The 17,348-nt window shown below is 40.7% G+C and overlaps 1 protein-coding gene across 1 annotated transcript in view; it reads right to left on the reverse strand.

Moving 5' to 3' along the window:
• col16a1 (collagen, type XVI, alpha 1) overlaps window positions 1-17,348 on the reverse strand; it is a 54,209-nt gene that overhangs the window by 5,292 nt on the left and 31,569 nt on the right. Inside the window, exons 10-49 of the mRNA XM_079570324.1 lie at window positions 17,187-17,219; window positions 16,994-17,038; window positions 16,333-16,371; window positions 16,164-16,226; window positions 15,166-15,210; window positions 14,996-15,091; window positions 14,757-14,795; window positions 14,583-14,627; window positions 14,448-14,483; window positions 14,263-14,385; window positions 13,609-13,644; window positions 13,308-13,343; window positions 12,411-12,536; window positions 12,069-12,113; window positions 11,719-11,754; window positions 11,587-11,640; window positions 11,448-11,498; window positions 11,240-11,371; window positions 10,780-10,815; window positions 10,514-10,621; window positions 10,297-10,419; window positions 10,160-10,213; window positions 10,031-10,072; window positions 9,241-9,276; window positions 8,969-9,037; window positions 8,705-8,758; window positions 8,324-8,350; window positions 7,696-7,752; window positions 7,465-7,512; window positions 7,303-7,374; window positions 6,516-6,569; window positions 3,392-3,439; window positions 3,019-3,111; window positions 2,652-2,690; window positions 2,493-2,564; window positions 2,374-2,418; window positions 742-786; window positions 306-359; window positions 175-228; window positions 27-80 (exon numbers count right to left, since the gene is read on the reverse strand). Of these exons, the coding sequence (XP_079426450.1) occupies window positions 27-80; window positions 175-228; window positions 306-359; window positions 742-786; window positions 2,374-2,418; window positions 2,493-2,564; window positions 2,652-2,690; window positions 3,019-3,111; window positions 3,392-3,439; window positions 6,516-6,569; window positions 7,303-7,374; window positions 7,465-7,512; window positions 7,696-7,752; window positions 8,324-8,350; window positions 8,705-8,758; window positions 8,969-9,037; window positions 9,241-9,276; window positions 10,031-10,072; window positions 10,160-10,213; window positions 10,297-10,419; window positions 10,514-10,621; window positions 10,780-10,815; window positions 11,240-11,371; window positions 11,448-11,498; window positions 11,587-11,640; window positions 11,719-11,754; window positions 12,069-12,113; window positions 12,411-12,536; window positions 13,308-13,343; window positions 13,609-13,644; window positions 14,263-14,385; window positions 14,448-14,483; window positions 14,583-14,627; window positions 14,757-14,795; window positions 14,996-15,091; window positions 15,166-15,210; window positions 16,164-16,226; window positions 16,333-16,371; window positions 16,994-17,038; window positions 17,187-17,219 (2,364 nt within the window). The remainder of the gene's footprint in view (window positions 1-26; window positions 81-174; window positions 229-305; window positions 360-741; window positions 787-2,373; window positions 2,419-2,492; window positions 2,565-2,651; window positions 2,691-3,018; window positions 3,112-3,391; window positions 3,440-6,515; window positions 6,570-7,302; window positions 7,375-7,464; window positions 7,513-7,695; window positions 7,753-8,323; window positions 8,351-8,704; window positions 8,759-8,968; window positions 9,038-9,240; window positions 9,277-10,030; window positions 10,073-10,159; window positions 10,214-10,296; window positions 10,420-10,513; window positions 10,622-10,779; window positions 10,816-11,239; window positions 11,372-11,447; window positions 11,499-11,586; window positions 11,641-11,718; window positions 11,755-12,068; window positions 12,114-12,410; window positions 12,537-13,307; window positions 13,344-13,608; window positions 13,645-14,262; window positions 14,386-14,447; window positions 14,484-14,582; window positions 14,628-14,756; window positions 14,796-14,995; window positions 15,092-15,165; window positions 15,211-16,163; window positions 16,227-16,332; window positions 16,372-16,993; window positions 17,039-17,186; window positions 17,220-17,348) is intronic.

The following is a 17,348-nucleotide window of genomic DNA, read 5'->3' on the forward strand; positions in this document are numbered from 1 at the left end:
ACTGCTCCACTAAACAAAATGCTCACTGCTTCTCCATTGTTACCAGCACTTCCTGGACTTCCACGCTCACCCTTTAGTCCCTAAGAAATGAAGCATAGAAGACACTGGATTAGCAGGACTCACTTTGACTTTTTATCAAGACTGTTGCGAATGTGCTTTTAGGAGAGGCTTTACAGGGAGCCCAGGTGGTCCCATTGTTCCTGGATATCCAGCGGTTCCTGAAGGGCCCTTAAGACAAAGAAAATGTGGTTATTCTTTAAATTACATACATTTTCAAAATTAGTTTCAGCTGATGCAGTGCTTACCTGCTCTCCTTTAAGTCCTGGAAGTCCCGCTGATCCTTGCTCGCCCCTTTGACCCTGAGAATAAAACACAGAGCGACAAATGATGAAATATACAGTAGATTGTAAATTTGATAACGACTAATATGATCAGCTTTGTGCCGCAATTTGATACATTTCGCAGAGAGAGCACACACAAGTAACAAGTGTTATTCAAAATCCTTTCACACAGTGCTCAGTTTGGACATTTAGCATCTCTATTTTTCGAAAACAATAAATTTAGAGGAGGAGCGGGGGCGGTCTGCGGAGTAGCGAAACTCTCGATCACTTAGACAGGGGGATAATTGAGCTACAGGAGAGAAGGACCACTGAATCCTTTCCACATCAAACAGGGACATGAGCGAATTACATGCCAATGAGAGAGGTTCTCTAAAAACTGAACCACATTGGATATACTTACAGGAGAACCGGGTGGGCCTTGAGGGCCAGGGAAACCAGGGGGGCCCTATGGAAATAAACAATGGATCAAAGAGATATATACATACACAGGGAGACAGTATAACAAAAATAATATCAAATTGATCTTTTCATCATCATTGGTTAAGCCATACTACATGGAAATTGTACCATGGACTAAGTACTGAGTGCAGGAAGATGACTAAGTATAGCATACCCAAAGAAGTAGCTATAGTTGAATCGGTTATAATAGTCAGAATATAAAGTAGAAGGACATTTATTTGAAATGGGAGGGTTGTCACAATAATATCTAGGGAAAAACAATGTTAATCCCCAAATTACCAACAAGTAGGCAATTAATATAATACATTTTGGCGGTGTAGCACGGGGCTCTGTCAGTGCATTTAAGGTGACAGGCACAGCCTCCCCATGACACTGGATATCATAAGCTTGAGAGAACTAAAGTGCAGCCATCAGCTTATGTAAGATCAAGAATTTTCACTCACTAAAGAGCGGCTCATCTGTGAGACAGTGACAGCTGCAAACTTCAAAGTCTGAGACACTCTCAGAGCTGCACAGGCATTACTATTGGTTGTTCTTTAAAAAAACAAAAGGAAATTCTGAAATAAGTTCAGCATTTGCAGTACAGATATGGTGATCCACGCTGTTAATATCCTGGGTTGAACCTATCGAGCAGTGTTATCAGTTATAGAAAGTAAGGTTTGAAACAAAAACACAGTCACTTGCCCTATAATGGAAGTCTTACTTGACCTGAAACACGTGGTTGTCCGTGCCATCAGGGAAGAAATCTTTTGATGGAATAATCTGGTCATTTAGGATGTTCAGGTCGTCATCTGAGCTCATTCTTTGGGCACATAGCGTTACTGAACCTAGAACTGACCGACTGCAGTAACCCCAGATCAGAACAGTTGGCTATATTCAGATGGACACTTTAGTTTTGGTCAGGCAGTGCACATTTTCATTGTAATTATTATGCCTTTTTTATCTTAAAGGGGCTAGATGCAAGTTGGCCATTATATACTACTGCCACCACCGTCATACATGTAACTGCACCTTCTATATTAAACCCATGCATGATGGCACTTAGGACCCGAAGTAACAACTATTTGAGTGACAGTGCAGGATTCTAGAGGCAGTTGTGGTGAATAGGTCTGGGCTCATTCTACACCTTAGGACATTACTGGAACATGTAGGGGGAGGAAAATACTTAGTTTGAACATTTTTAAACTCCGTATAGTCCCTTTAATGAAATCTTTAGTAGTATAAACTACAATATTACTATATCCTTAGAATGTCCAAACAAACTTCTGTATTTGGTACAGTATACTGAGCATAAGTGGAGAAATAGCTGTTTTCTTTATTGCAACTTCTAAACCGGGGTGAAAAAGACCTACAGAAAAAACTGGGCCGCACTCAGTAGAGGTCAGATATATAACTTCACCTCTATTGTATTAAAGTTAGCAAATTCAGTAAAATGTTAACTATGCTTTTTATATATATATATTTTCAATAATATTTTTTTTAATTTGCAGCGGGACAATTAAAAGTGGGACGCATTTGGACCGCGGGCCATAGTTTGGACACCCCTGTTCTAAATATGTTCTGTTTGCCTCACCATGTTTCCTGGTATTCCAGCAGGCCCTCTGTCTCCTGCTATACCCTGTGGCAGACAAATCGTTAAGTTAAGGCTTGATTTTTGGAAGCCAATTAAAAACATTGAAATTGAATCCGTACTGGTTCTCCCTTAACTCCCGGTGATCCAGGTATCCCTGGGTTTCCTGGTTGTCCCATGTAAGACTGGTCATGCTGTAAGAGAACATATCAGAGAAATATTCCTGGTCAGTTGTTGGGCGTCTCAATTTAACTATGTGGGATTTGCAAAGGTGGTCTGACCGCTTGCGTTGCTTGCATCTTCTGCAGTTTTTCCAAACACTGAAAGGAGACAGGAGAAAAATATTCAACAATTATTTGGATAAACTGAATTAATCCAACAATCAATGAATACAAGGAAGATCATATCAATTCAAATAGTGTTTTAACATTAACAGTTCAACCATCTTCACATTTTTTCTTTTTTTTAATTAACATTTTTGATGTATCATTATGTCTGTACTCAGTACTACAGTAGCATTCACACAGCAACATGAAACTTGACATTTTGCATTAAAAACACAAAACAATCATCAATGATCATATGATTCCATAAGCGAGGAATCATATTATGATCAACCCTGAACTGCCCAAATGTGCCCGGTCATACCCTGTCACAGTTGTCCAGTGGCGTTACACCCGGCTTGCCTTGATCTCCCTTCTCTCCTTTGGCACCTGCCGTACCCGGAACCCCCGGCAAGCCCTGGGAACAGTCCCCAACACATCCCTCCTGAGTGTGAACATGCATATACATACATACACACTCACACACACACACACACACACACACACACACACACACACACACACACACACACACACACACACACACACACACACACACACACACACACACACACACACACACACACACACACACACACACACACACACACACACACACACAGCGATCAACAGTTTTTAGGACAAAAACTGGACAAAAGTGTCTCTGTGTCACTGAAAACACAACCCCCTGAACTCACATCAGTGTCTGTGGAGTCTCGAGGCAGCTGATGAATTCCAGCAGGGATCTAAAGTAGAGAACATACAATTGTATTAATTTTCTAACACAGTATCATTCAAATGCTCAACACAATGGTTTTCAATTAAACCAACAATGATCATTTCAACAAGTTATGCATATTTTTCAACAGATTACATTGATATTGTTATTATGTTATTAGTCTTGCATCTTGGCTACTGTTTAAGATGGTAAATTACCAAAGAATATGATAATCAAGTATTTTATTGGCGCTGTAAAATGCTCTACCCCTTGTTATCCCAGTTAAAAAGCTATTTTCATCCAATTGCCATGTTGTAAATTTAAGTGAGTAGTGGGTGAGAAAATGATTTACACTCCAAGTATCCCTTACCCCCTCCTGCCAAATATTTAGTAAGTGATCAACTAAAGGACAATGTGACTGTTCAGGGTGAAAGAAGGTGAGGAGCGGGGAGGAGACATTCAGCAAATTGTCGGTGACTGGACTCGACCTTGTGAGGCAAAGGACAGAACAGTGTTCTTGACTAGACTATCAGATGCACTCAAATTCATGCATTTCACTAACAATTAATGAACAAATTGCCTTCTTTAGAAAGCAACATTCAAAAATAATTCATTTTTGCCTTTTTAAATAATTCCAGTTACCCCCTGCTAAGTGCTATAGTACCCCTAGGGGTCCCCGTGTCCAAGTCTGTAATCTTGCTGTCTGACTTTGAGACTGTGTGAATTATAACAGTCTCTTTCAGATCTGAAAATGTTGTTCTTCATTGAGGGGATGAATAGGTAAGAACTCCAGTGTTTCTGTTGTATTGAGATTTTAATTAGATAAGGACATGGCTACGAGGTGGCAGATGATTTTCTTCAACGTCTCTGATCTTACTGCTCTACTATCACATAAAGCATAACTCATTTATTAGCCGAACACAGAGCCACATAGGATCTAACTTTCGAGTCCACTACTCAACAAACAATTACTGAAGCCTTATTAAAATGTCTCGGTACAGACAATTTATAGACATATACTCAAAAATAAATAAAATTGCTCACTTTGCAACAAAGCCCTAGGACCTTTTCACTAAAATAGTCCATCAAGAGCACCTGGCCTGGTTTCAAAGTCATTACAAGCCCATCTGACAATGTTCAAAGGGTAGCCATTAGAGAGGGCCTTTTTAATGTTCCACAGTAAATTGTGTCCTGTGCATTAACTGCTTTGTGTAGGTGAAGATTCTCTATAATCATGTTGTTGCGTTTGTACAATGTCTAGACTTTGATAATGCCAATGTACTGTTTTTAGATTTTTGGTGGATTATGAGGCGCTATATGTAAACAAAACACATTCACAACATGAGTAAACACAGGCAGTGCATGTAATTTGCTACTTATATTTACCAGTTGTCAATTTCCATTTGGCCACCAGGGGAAGCATGCTACACACAAATGCACCGTATCTAGGCCTTTCACAATATCACTTTTAAAAGGAAAATTAAACATCTTCTTTAGTGCAATTATTGTTGAAATTCTGTCTCATATTAAACCTGGTTGAATAAAATATAGTAAGATATTACATTAATTCAAAATTAAATCAGATATGGGCTGTTTTATAATTATTTTGTTCAGAATACTCTCTTCTGCATTAGAGGCTGTCAAGAGAGACGCAGCTTTTATTGGAAACTCACTGCCTTTGACAAACAGCTGCAGTCTTTTTCTAAAGTTCAGAACAGTAGCCAACAGAACGGTAACATATCTATACAATCAATTTTCCATTTGCTAAGGAAATGTATAATATACATTTTCAAGTTCCGATCCAATCCAAAACAATTGAACAAATCTAAGCATTTTTTGATTGGAGCAATGAGACAAAATTACTCAAAATGGCTTGATTTTTGTTTTTTGAATATAATGCTTAAAGCAGTACTAAGTAACTTGTTTACCTTAATGAATCCTCTCCGTAGTCCCTCCGGGGGTAATTCAAGTGTTAATGGTATGATTTCATCTCCCACTGGTGTCTCTGGCCAGAAAACCACAATTGCAACTTCACTGCCACTGGGTCGGAGTCACCAATATACACTAATAGAATTACAAAGAAGAGGCTAACAGGCTAATGGGCAAAGCTAACTGTGGGCTAGCACCACTTAAACAATATTTACAGCCAAGTTTGAGTGAAAAAATATGGCGTTTAGGGGCACGAGTTACTTAGTACTGCTTTAAAAGGAAATATTATTGTTTTTGTTCTGTTTTGTGTTACTGCGCCGGAAGTTGGCTATTGAGCCAATGTCATGGTCCAGAGCTGAAACATTGTGCAGGAGCTCGTCTCTTGTAGATTGAATGCGTTATTCTGACCAGGAGAGACATACAGAGGTCGCAGGAGTTCATTGCCCAGTGTTGCTTTTTTTTGTTTAGCTATTATACTATCAGGAAGCTTTTGAGCTCAGTAGAATCTGAAATCCTCCATGATGGGATAGGACAAGTGCATTTAGAGGCACATCTCCCCACAAAGCAAAGAGAGAGCGGCTTTAAGAGACCTTCCAGCTCGGATGTTCCCAGCTTGGAGTTCAGTCCAGGGGCTGAGTGCCAGCTCTTAATTCTCTCTAGGTTGGACTTAAATCTGAAAGTTACAAGCACTACATCCTTACAAACTGTGGACGCCTTCTCTCTGTGCGCTACGATCAGGAGACTGTTCCTGACCACAGGGGCATGTCTGTGACTCTGATTCCGCAGGGCTTTGGTGAATTCCAGGCAGATAGGCATCGTCCTGCTTCAATCTAATATTCTTCTCATCCCATCTTTATCACGGCCCGTACTTGCAAAATGACACATTCATTGTGCCATTTATTCTATTCTAAAAATAGTCTAAAAATGTTATTGTATTTGACCTATCGAGCGACAGGCCTAACTGTATCTGTGGAATCTTAGAATTCATTTGTCCATAATTGTTCAGTTTTTTGACATGTCTTTTTATTTTGATATTGCCCATAAGACATGCCTCAGTTTTACAAAGTATGCTTGAAAGTGTATGTAGTATTTACTGAGGGATGTATTTTAGAATGTGACTTTTGAGCAATATTAGAAGCCGTGCCCTGTTCAGTTTTCTCAATCATTTTACTTACGATCTTCCCAGGCAAACCCGGATTCCCCGGTATCCCGTCGTTTCCTGGGATACCCTAAAAAGAAGGCAGTGGTTGAAGTAGATGTTGCCTGCTACAGGCTAACCACTCCCAACTCCACCAATAGTATAGGCAGAGTCAAAGGGTCACATGCTGTTCATTATCACAGGCGTGACACAATCATTTCATCCAGTAATGAGCACCACTCCAGGTCTCTGTCACCTTTGACTCAAGCAGAACATAGCAACACTTTATTTGAAGGTGCTTTTGATCATTTTGGAATGTGCAATGGCAATGCGGATTAGTGGCTGATAATTCAAAGGCAAACCTTCAAATAACTGTTTATGTCTTGAAGGACATTGCCCAGCCTGCTCAGATCCCCCATGAATGAGAACTGGCTAAAGCTTGGTTAGTATTTCCCTATCGACAGTATATAGCACAAGCCTACAAAATAGAAAAGCTATTAGACGTTCAGAGTGCATCGTGCATGTCGCACATGGGCTTTTATGCAAGTGTGATGAACCCCTGCATCCTCTGTTGACAATAACCCACTCTGCTGCCTGTGTGTTTCTAACCTGGGATGGATAACTCTGTGGGTCATTAAAGCCATGTGTTTAATCTCCTACATGCACGGCAGAGGTCATGTCCCCATGATGATGCAAAGCATGTTAAAGCTTTCTCAAGAGCCCCTTGTTGCCCAAGCAGGAGTAGGTAGTAGTTCAACGCAGATCAATAAATGACTGCTGAATTGAACAGAGAAAAAGTTTGTTATGGTTTTTGTTTTTCTTACTTGGGGTCCTTGTATTCCAGTAACGCCCTGGGCTCCTGGGGGTCCTGGTGGGCCAGGAGGTCCAGGAGGGCCCTGCAAAATATTGTCAAAAGCAAGGTTGTTTATACTATGTTTATAAGACAACAGCGCTTAAGTTTAAGTTATGGAGCTGCTGACAGTTACCACCTGAGGGCCATCTTGCCACATATTTACTGCAGTTCCTGGAGCTCCCTGGAAGGCAAGCACAGTCGAATCAGAGCAAAATAATAGTAAATGTATCAGCAGACAGATCTATAGAGAAACATCACTAGTAATGTACGTTTGTTGGTGCAATGAGAAATAGATAAATACAGCATATAAGAGGTAGAGGCTTTATGAGTCCATCCACACTGTGTTAGCAGCACATATACTCACTGGTCCGCCCACACCCGTGTATGAGGGGATTATGCAGTTGCACTCTCCAGGTTCACCCTAAAATATACATCAAAGCGGTAACACATGGATAAGAGGCAAGAAAATCTTCGTTCAAGTTTAAAAATACCCCAACTCCCTGTAATCTGCTTTGAGGTATTTTGGTTTATTAAACACATACATGATTTAGTATATCTTGCCATTATAGGAAAATATATAAAACTAATTGACTTGATCTGATCAAAACACTAAAGAGAAGAGTTATAGCAGTATAATATTTTTCTTTGCGCAAAAGCCGGCAAGAACACAAATGTTTTCTCAGTACAAGAGAAATTCCAACCTGAAATTTGTTCACTGTAGGGCTGACCCTGCCATTTTATCATCTATACTTGACTCACTCAAGTGAAGGCAGTAATTAATAGTCCCCTAAACTCTTCAAGTCTGTCACCTCCGCTGCTACTCCTCTCTGCGCCCCAAGGCCTCCCTGTGTACATTAACCAGTGTATTCAATGTGCACAATGTGAGAAAGAGCAAGCGGGCACTAAACCATGTCTTGCGATTACCATCTGTCCCCTTCCTTTATATTAAAACCCCTCCAGATTCTGTCATCCAAACAAAACGCTAGACTTACCTTGTCCCCCTTAGCGCCATCGCTTCCCTGCAAGAGAGAGAAGACACACACACGCATAGGGAAACATTTAGTAACTTCATCTTTGTTGTTCGAGAAGAAAGCTCGTGGGACACTGAGCGGAGAGGAGATGAGGGGACAGCGGATGAGATGGAAGCAGACATCGCCTCTGTTATGGATTGAGGCTGGCATACTTGTTTACAAATGATGCCTAAATCAAGGACAATTCCCAAAGAAGCTCAAAGAAAATTAGAGGTGCAGCCGTTGGTGTTTGCTCCTTAAATCCTCCCTTACATCTCTTCAAATTGCTTATGCAAAAGCACAGAAAAGCGGCAGCAATTAGTGTCACATTTTAAGAAGAAAAAGGGGAAAAGACAAACTCACTGGCTTTCCGTCTGCTCCTGGCAACCCATTAAGACCTGATTTTCCCTCTTTACCCTGTGGTTACAAAGAGGAGGTTGTGATCTAAAAGTCAGTGTGAACAAGCAGCATTTTTGTACAATAAACATTTTTTTTCATTTGAGAGTAAAGTGACAAGGGCACATCTTAAATAAGTCAACAACAAAAACAAAGAGAAGAACAAAAAACTGTTGACAAAGCATTCTGTTGGTCCAAACTCATTTTTCCTGTTGGAGATTATCAACTCACCGGAGGTCCTTCAATGGCGGGCCCTATGGGTCCCTGTAGCCCTGGAAAACCAGCATTTCCTTTTGCCCCCTGTTCGGTAAAAAAAAAAAAAAGTATTTAACATCACTACCTTCACAGCTAATTTCATGTTTTTAGCACCTTCTCTCCATCAACGCCAGGCAGTCCTCTATCTCCTTGGGAACCCTGTTAAAAAAATCCCAGTGTGTCAACATTAAGTAAGTATAACAGTATATACTGTAAGTATTAGAAACACTTGAAATATATGAACTTACAATAGGTCCAGGCAGCCCTCTTGGCCCCTCGTCACCCTGGGACACACAGGAGCTACAATTAGCATCTCACACTTGATTGCACCCAGCAACCAGTAAACTTGTGTGTGTCAGCAGAGACTGTGTTAAATACTTTCAAAGTGCAACTGACTCCTGAGAATGCAAATCTGATACAACAAACAGATCAACCAAACAAATGAATAAAAGTTTCAGATGTTATTTCTCTTAATGGCGTCAACACTTTCCCTTCAAGGCCAGGCCACGGAGCTAAACCAGATAATGACTGAGCTTCTTGGCTCATATTTTGCATAACACTGACTTTCAGGATTGTAAACAACTGCACACACATACCCCCCTCTGTAGCCACGCCCCCATTGTTCTTTTTTTGTAAGGAACATTGAGTTGCCCAGTGTACGAAATGCGCTGTATAAATAAACATGCCCTGACCAAATACTGGTGTATTTTTATAGATCGAGACAATAGAAACAATTTTGTGTCATATTATGTCCATATAATGTATCTAAATAGTAACAACCTTCAATTGCAAAGCTGGTTGTGTTGTGTCTGGATGTGTATGATTGAATATGTTTTATAGGTGCTATAAAAATATAATGCTATATTTTTGTTCTATGTATGTGTAAATGGTGTAGAAAGATTGGGAAAAAGGTTGAAAATTAGCACTAGCTACACAATATTTATGCATCAGTTATAAACCTGTGTTGTAACTATGTGGATCCAAGAATAAAAAAATAAAACAATAAACATTTATATATTTATATAGCTTATTAATTACCTGAGGCCCAGGGAGACCAACTGCTGATAGTCCAGGCTCCCCCTACAAGACAAACAGGAACATACATAGAACAGAGTAAGTAATTCAAAAGTTATCACCCTCTACAAGCAACTCCATGAACTGCTATACCTTGGCTCCTTTGGGTCCAGGGGTGCCCTGAAGACCTGCTTGGCCAGGTAACCCCTGGGAACAACACATCAGTTGGATATAAGCAAATGTCTTTGAAGAAAAATGAATAAGAATAAGCTTGTGCATAATTCTCTCACATTTTTGCCATGTTTTCCTTGTCCTGGTGGACCGGGTTCCCCTCTCTCCCCTTTGGGACCTGGGACTGATATGCGATCACCTTCTACAGCACCCATGATCGGGCAGCTAGTGCAGGCATCACCCTAGAATAGAAATAGCAAATAGTGCCACTATATGTATGGAAATTCACAAAAAACGTGTGCTGTAATGTGCTACAAAAAAGGGGGAAAACAACACCTTCTCTCCTTTCATGCCGTGTAGACCATCAAGTCCTTGCTCTCCTGATAAACCTGGGGCTCCAGGGGCACCATCGAGTCCTTTAAGCCCCTGTTCCCCTCTCTCTCCCTGGTGACAAAAACATTCAGATTGGACTTGCTTATCTCTGTAATTTGAATGTATTTTGGTCTAATAACATGCTTTTGCTGGTTTAAACCTTACTTATTTACTAATAGCTAAACAAATTTTGACTTTACATTTTAAACCATATAAATGAAAAGGTGTACCGGTTCTCCTTTTGCACCAACAGCACCCGGTGGACCCTGTGTAAGCATATAAAAAGGTGGTTCTCAATGCATACAAATGAATATTAAGTGTAGTACTGTAAACACACACTTAATATGCAGAGGCAGTCCTCGTGAAACGCAAGCCCATATCTATTTAGTCTAAAATGATTGTTGACATAAAACTAACCATATAAGCATAAAGCATGTAATTGGACAGGATTACAAGATCCTACAGAGATTTATCATACCTACCAATACAGCTGTGGTCAGTGCGGAGCCACTATATCCGATTAGCCCAATAAAACAGAACAGCGCATTTTCAAGGGTAATTTCTGTACTTTGAATCATTGGCTCTACCTCAAGTTTCAGTGAAGATTACATTTTGACAAACAGCAGCTTTATTTTAAATTTAACTTCCATTACTCACATTATAGTGAGAAAAATTAAAATAATAACACACCTGTTTGCCATCGGCTCCAAAGCCAGGAGGCCCAGGCGGTCCTTGAGGGCCTGGTTCACCAGCGCCTGCAGGCACTTTGAAATTGGGGGGCCCACTGCCGACCTCTGAAGGCTGGCATATACCACATTCGCCCTAGGACACACTGCATGTTAAGTTTATTTAACGATATGCATAATTACAATATTAAAGCTGTAATAACTGGAGATACTTTTTCTCCTCTAGCACCAGGAAGCCCAACACCTGGAAGTCCTTGGTCTCCCTATTGGAACAGCCCCAAAAGGTAAACATCTGTATAAAATGTCCAAACTCTAAACTGATCAATCACATGAGTCATTTATATTGTATACCTTTGTTCCCTTTGGCCCAACCTTTCCACTGTGTCCCCTTGGTCCAGGCTTTCCCTGATGGATGGTCACATGGTATGAGAGAAGTAATGGTTTACATTCTCCTGTGTATAAAAACAAGTATTGTGAACTTACCGGCTTCCCATCAGCTCCTGTGCTGCCTGCAATGCCCTGCAGACATGGTTGCCAGATATGAGACGATCATTTATTTCATGAATTGGTAAAAATTAAGTGATGAAACATTGCTATCTAAGCTTTGCAAGATAAGCATCCCACTGAGTTAAAACACAAATCTTGCATCTTAAGCCCTTAAAATGAACATATCTTGCATCCTTAGCTCTTAAAATGAACATATCTTTCATCTTTAGCTTTTAAAAAGACTGCACTAATGCAATGACGATTCTTTAAAGTGCAGACTACAGAGTGGGCTCACCTTGTGAAAGCTTAAATGGTGTGTTAATGGGGCCAACTACTCCTGGACATACCTTTTCTCCACTAGGCCCTGGTAAGCCCACAGCTCCAGGCTCCCCCTGTGCAGCACCAACAGCAGACAATGCATCACTTTAATGAGGCCTCTTATCACTGCTCAAACATGCAAGCAATCGCACATGAATAAACAAAATCAGAAATAGATTTGTCGTCAACCAAAACAATTATCCATCAATGTTCAGCATCCCATGTATCATATTTCATGACAACAACAAAGTCACTTGAACAAGATAAGACTGTTTTTGTTTTCACCTTGAAACTGATTGTGAGCACTGAGCCCAGAAATATGCAGTGAAACTACCTTCCATCTAATTTACCCATAAAGTGCACAGACTTACCTGCTTGCCTCTAAGGCCAATCCCCGCTTCACCCTTCACTCCTTTGAGCAAGTGTTGGTTCATGACGCCAGGGAGCAGGTTGGCAGGTAACTCTCCCAGAGTAGGGCAGCCAGAACATGGTTCACCCTAAAACAGGCGAAACAATCATTAGCTGATATTGAAGAATATGTTATATTGTTTGTACAATTTAAGTGTGACTTTCCCTCAGGGACGCATCGCCCCACAATTAACCCCTTCACCACCCGCCTGAACCGGGCGCGTCTTCTCCAGTTCAGCTTCACCTGAATCTAAAAGCTTCTGACCTTACAGCCTCTAGTCCAAAATAACGCCTCATTTGAAAGCTCAGACCTACAAAATTGATTGTAACTTTTTTGTCACATTGTCACCACTTTGTTGTCACATTTTTGTGTTGCTTTTTTCATTGCTTTTTTGTCTCTCTCTTGTCATTTTTTTTTGCGTGTTCATCATATTTTCGTCACTTTTTTATTGTGTTATTGCTCCTTCCACTATGTTTTTGACGCTCTTTTGTTGCTTCTTTGTTGCCTTTTCATCACTTTTTATGTGTTTTTATTTTATTTTATTTCATTTTTGTTGCTATTTTGACAGTTTTTTTCATGAAGCTTTTAGATTTGGGTAAAGCCAAAATGGAGAAAATGCGGCCATTTCAGGTGAGAGTTAACACAAATCAAATTCTTTCATCCTTTCAGCTATAAGATCTTTATCACCAATAGACCTTTAGCACTGAGCAATAGGCCAAGTATTTTTGATATTGTCTAAATGTAGTTATTGTGTTCTGTTGCTATAGTTCGATATTCAAGGTGGTGTATGTGAAGTGTATAATTTTTGGCGTCTGTAACCATACCCAGCAAACTGAAAAGCCTTTTCGGGATGTCTCACCTTTTCACCCTTGGCCCCATCAGATCCCGATTCTCCCTAAAAAAACAAACAAAAAGACAAAGAGCTAACTTAGTCCAAGCTCTCATACTGCTAAAAGATTACACTTGCCAGAACTCGGCATACAATGTTTCCGTATGCACATGATGCTCCTTTATTTAAGCTCAGATGTATAGCATTTACCCGGCTTGCATCTGTCTCTCTGCTGCTCGTGTTGATATATTTGCATGTATAAGGAAGTGGGTGTATCCGTCAGGCTTCCACAGAATATGAATACAGAAAGTTGAATGATTGAAACTCATACCTTCTGTCCTGCTTTGCCTTCTTCCCCTTGAGGCCCCTGTTAAATGTGGAACAAAAAGAAAAATTGAGAAATTGAGAATGGGTGAAGAATGTTGCTACCAAGACTTTGCTGAACCACCAGTATGCCGAGTCCACTTTGTAACCCCACCCTCCACTCTATCCTCTCCATCCTCTCCAACCTAACCAGGTATGACAGATGGATGCTGGCACTATTGGAAATCGTTGCACGGAGAATCTCATAAGACTGTAGATTTATACCGCACTCCACAAATCATTTTGTTGGTGGGCTAAGGAGCGTGCAGAAATCACAGAGTAGCAAGGATGTGATTTGAGACACTGTACATGAGATTAGCAAAGTGGCCAATGGTTTAAAGAAGACAAAAAACAACAATAAAATACTTCTGTTACAATCTAAAAACAGGAGTATAACAAGATATTTCATAAAAGGTTCAAATCCATTAGTAGCTGAAAAATATGTTTACTTTTGGAAAATGAGTTAAGAGTACTTCCATTTGACCAAGTTCAGTGGATCAGCAAATAAAGCATATTCCCTTATATAAACGCCCAACTTCAAATGGCAATAAAAGCAAGCAAAAACAACTGACAGTATTATCAATACTTTTCTTTTTTTTTTTCATTTTCAGTCTATACCCACAAGAGGTCCTCTCTCTCCAACACCCGCTAGTCCAGGTTCTCCTTTGGGCCCGGGTTTCCCCTGAAGAGCGACTGTGTTACTGAGGTCTGTAGGAAGCACGGGGCAGACCTCGCATGGATCACCCTAAAAAACATATACGTAAGTCAGAAGAACAAGTGTGACATATTTCAGATAATATGCATTACCTTCTCTCCTTTAACTCCACCAGGACCTCTTGGACCCTGTAAACATCATACTTAAAGTAAATAAGCTTACACTAAGAAATCTATGCACTGGTAGCTCATGCGTGCAAAGCAGATCAATATTTAAAAGACTCTCACTGGATCGCCTGGCAATCCATCAAGTCCTGCAGGCCCAAAATCTCCCTGTAAAGAGATCATGAAATGAACTTAACACTGTCGCATTAAAACATCTTCATCTGTAGGCTTATATATATGTATCTGAGTGTGTATATACTGTATATATATACACATTTATTTCCATTGTTAAATTACCCTTTCTCCTTTTGCTCCCCCGGGTGGACCAGGAGGGCCCTAAAAACAAAACAAACACAATATAGTTTACAACTTGTTTTCCTGATACATCGTTTGGAACCTCTGTTGCAATGTTTTTATGTCTCTGTAATTGACAACAAGAAAACTACAAGTCCAGCATCGCCCTCCTTCTGTGACCTCATCACAGCACAACATATTGTCACTGCCCAGAGTTGGTACATTTCATTTTAGACACTGACCGGGGGTCCAGATTTGCCGTCTCCTGAAAGACCTGGGAGTCCGGGCTGACCCGGCTCGCCTGCTAATCCTTCAGGGCCAACTTTTCCTGGTGTACCCTGGAAAGATACAGCTCTGTAAGGCTAATTGATGTATTATAGACCAATGTCCATGAGTACTGTTCAAGACTGACCTTCTGTCCTTTAGGGCCCACAACACAGATGGTACCTGCTCGCCCCTGAGGAGTAAAAGACAAATGGTCACGCACCTCATGCCGACATACTTAAGTGTCCAAGAAAAGAACACTTTCTTTGGGTGATTTTGAATCTCACTTCAAAGATTCAAGATTCAAAGATTTTTTATTTGTCAAGCCACTTGTGAATGATTTGAAATTATATTTCTCTCATCTCTCACAGGGAGTTCAGCTTCCTGATGGCATAGTGTATGAAACTGTTCTTCAGTCACTTTACTCTCCACTTAAAGTTAAAAGGATTTGAATTCAATGACTTGAACAACCAGTTCAAGATCTGGTGACCTCAGCTTGTCTTTAATGGGGGAAAAAAACTAGTCCAGGTCGTGAATTCTTCCCTTTTGTCAATCCATGTTTTGTCCTCATTTGCATGTAAGCTGGGGATGGGGCTTCAATTAAGCCACATCCTAATGTCAGATGAATGGATGGCTTAAGAAAAATCTATCCTTCATCTGTCCAAGGCATGCTCTAGTAACCTGGCAAACCAACCTTAGCGCACACACACAAAGTAATTTCTTCCTCAAAACTCTCCATGCATTGGCAGGATCACAGTGTTGAACGGGGAAGATTAAAAGGTTTAAGTCTTCCTGAATGGTAGGCTGCCTGTGCGAGAGACGAACAGCACAGTCAATGAGGCAGCATTGATTGTGCAAGCTTTGTTGCTCTAGCCTAATCTAACAGGCATTAATGGGACGACTTAGCGCCCTGGCCCTGAGAAGAGGGCCCACATATCAATGGGAGCTTAAAGAGCATAATGCTATATAAGTTTACAGAATATCCTTCTTAGCCTGGTAAAATACGTGTTGGGAAAAGGCACTTTGGGAAAATTAAAAACACATTTCACCGGCTGCCAACAGTGAACCCTAAGCCTGAATCTACCAAAGACGCAGATGATAAAACGAAATAATAATGAGTAAAGTTCAAAGCAATACTATACGTACATCCTTTCCTGGAGTGCCAGTGAGACCCTGTTGACCGATCTCTCCCTTCTGGCCCTTTTCACCCTGCGCAGAAAAGATGGAGAGTATGTAAAAGAAAACTAAAAATGTGAGGACCTCACATGCAGGCTGCATCTTAATCATTCATAAGCACAAGCCTAGAACCTCTCACCTTGTACATAAGAGCATCACCCCAGTTGCCAGGACCTGCCTGTGGATACACAACTCAAATCAATGGCAAGACAGATGCACACATACAGTAGTAAGATGAACAAGATGATTTCACCTTCACTTTAGCATTTTCAGACCTTGTGTAACTGTAAGTGTAGGAATGGTCGAAAACAGAAATGGTAATAACACAGTTGCAGCACTAAATTAGAAGTAGTACTAGTGGCAATAGAAGAAGCTATCAGTGAAATTAACAGCAGCAGTAGAAACTTTTCAGTCGTACAGACATTCTTAAACCGTATTCTGTGCAACGCCAAGACAGAATATTACTACTTCCACCTCTGCAGAGCACAAAGTATTTCAGGACCAGAAGCAGCTCCAGGATGAGTCAGGAAACAGCACGGGCTGGTGGAAAAGGTTGTTGTATCCGACATACACTCAGCAAGAATGAGGTGGTTTAAGCATATTCAACAAGACATGCATATTCATAAATGACTCACCCACCAGTAAATAAACTTACAAAGCACACACACTCCTGTTGCATAATTAATATTGGGACAGCATGCTCAAAGGGGAGGTTTTGAATAGAGATCAAACTAGAGGGTTGCAGGGGATCGAGGAGCGGTGGATGTTCTGCCGTAACCTGTCAGAAGATTGGCACTCACCGACTCGCCTTTGTCTCCTTTCTGGCCCTTGGGTCCAGCGGCACACTAAGGTTACAGGCACACAGTTGGCATGTATTCTCACAGACCACTTTTCATGCCAATTTTAACTGTCATAGTGTGTTGCATGCCAAGTTACAAGACAATATTTCTTTGGGTGCTGTGCAGAAATAAGAGAAATTGCTTAGTGACTTACAGGACCTGAATGCGAGCCAGAACAGCCGTCACCCTGAAAAAAAAGACAAGAAGAAAGAAAGAAAAAAGGATAAGGCAGTGTTTCGCAGCACTGGGGATCTTTACAATTGTATTCAGTACTAAGGAAACACATTATAAAGTTGTTCTGTTGGCTTTTACCTTC

The sequence above is a fragment of the Gobius niger genome (genome assembly GCF_951799975.1).
Source record: "Gobius niger genome assembly, chromosome: 14".
In the NCBI taxonomy this organism is placed as follows: domain Eukaryota; kingdom Metazoa; phylum Chordata; class Actinopteri; order Gobiiformes; family Gobiidae; genus Gobius; species Gobius niger.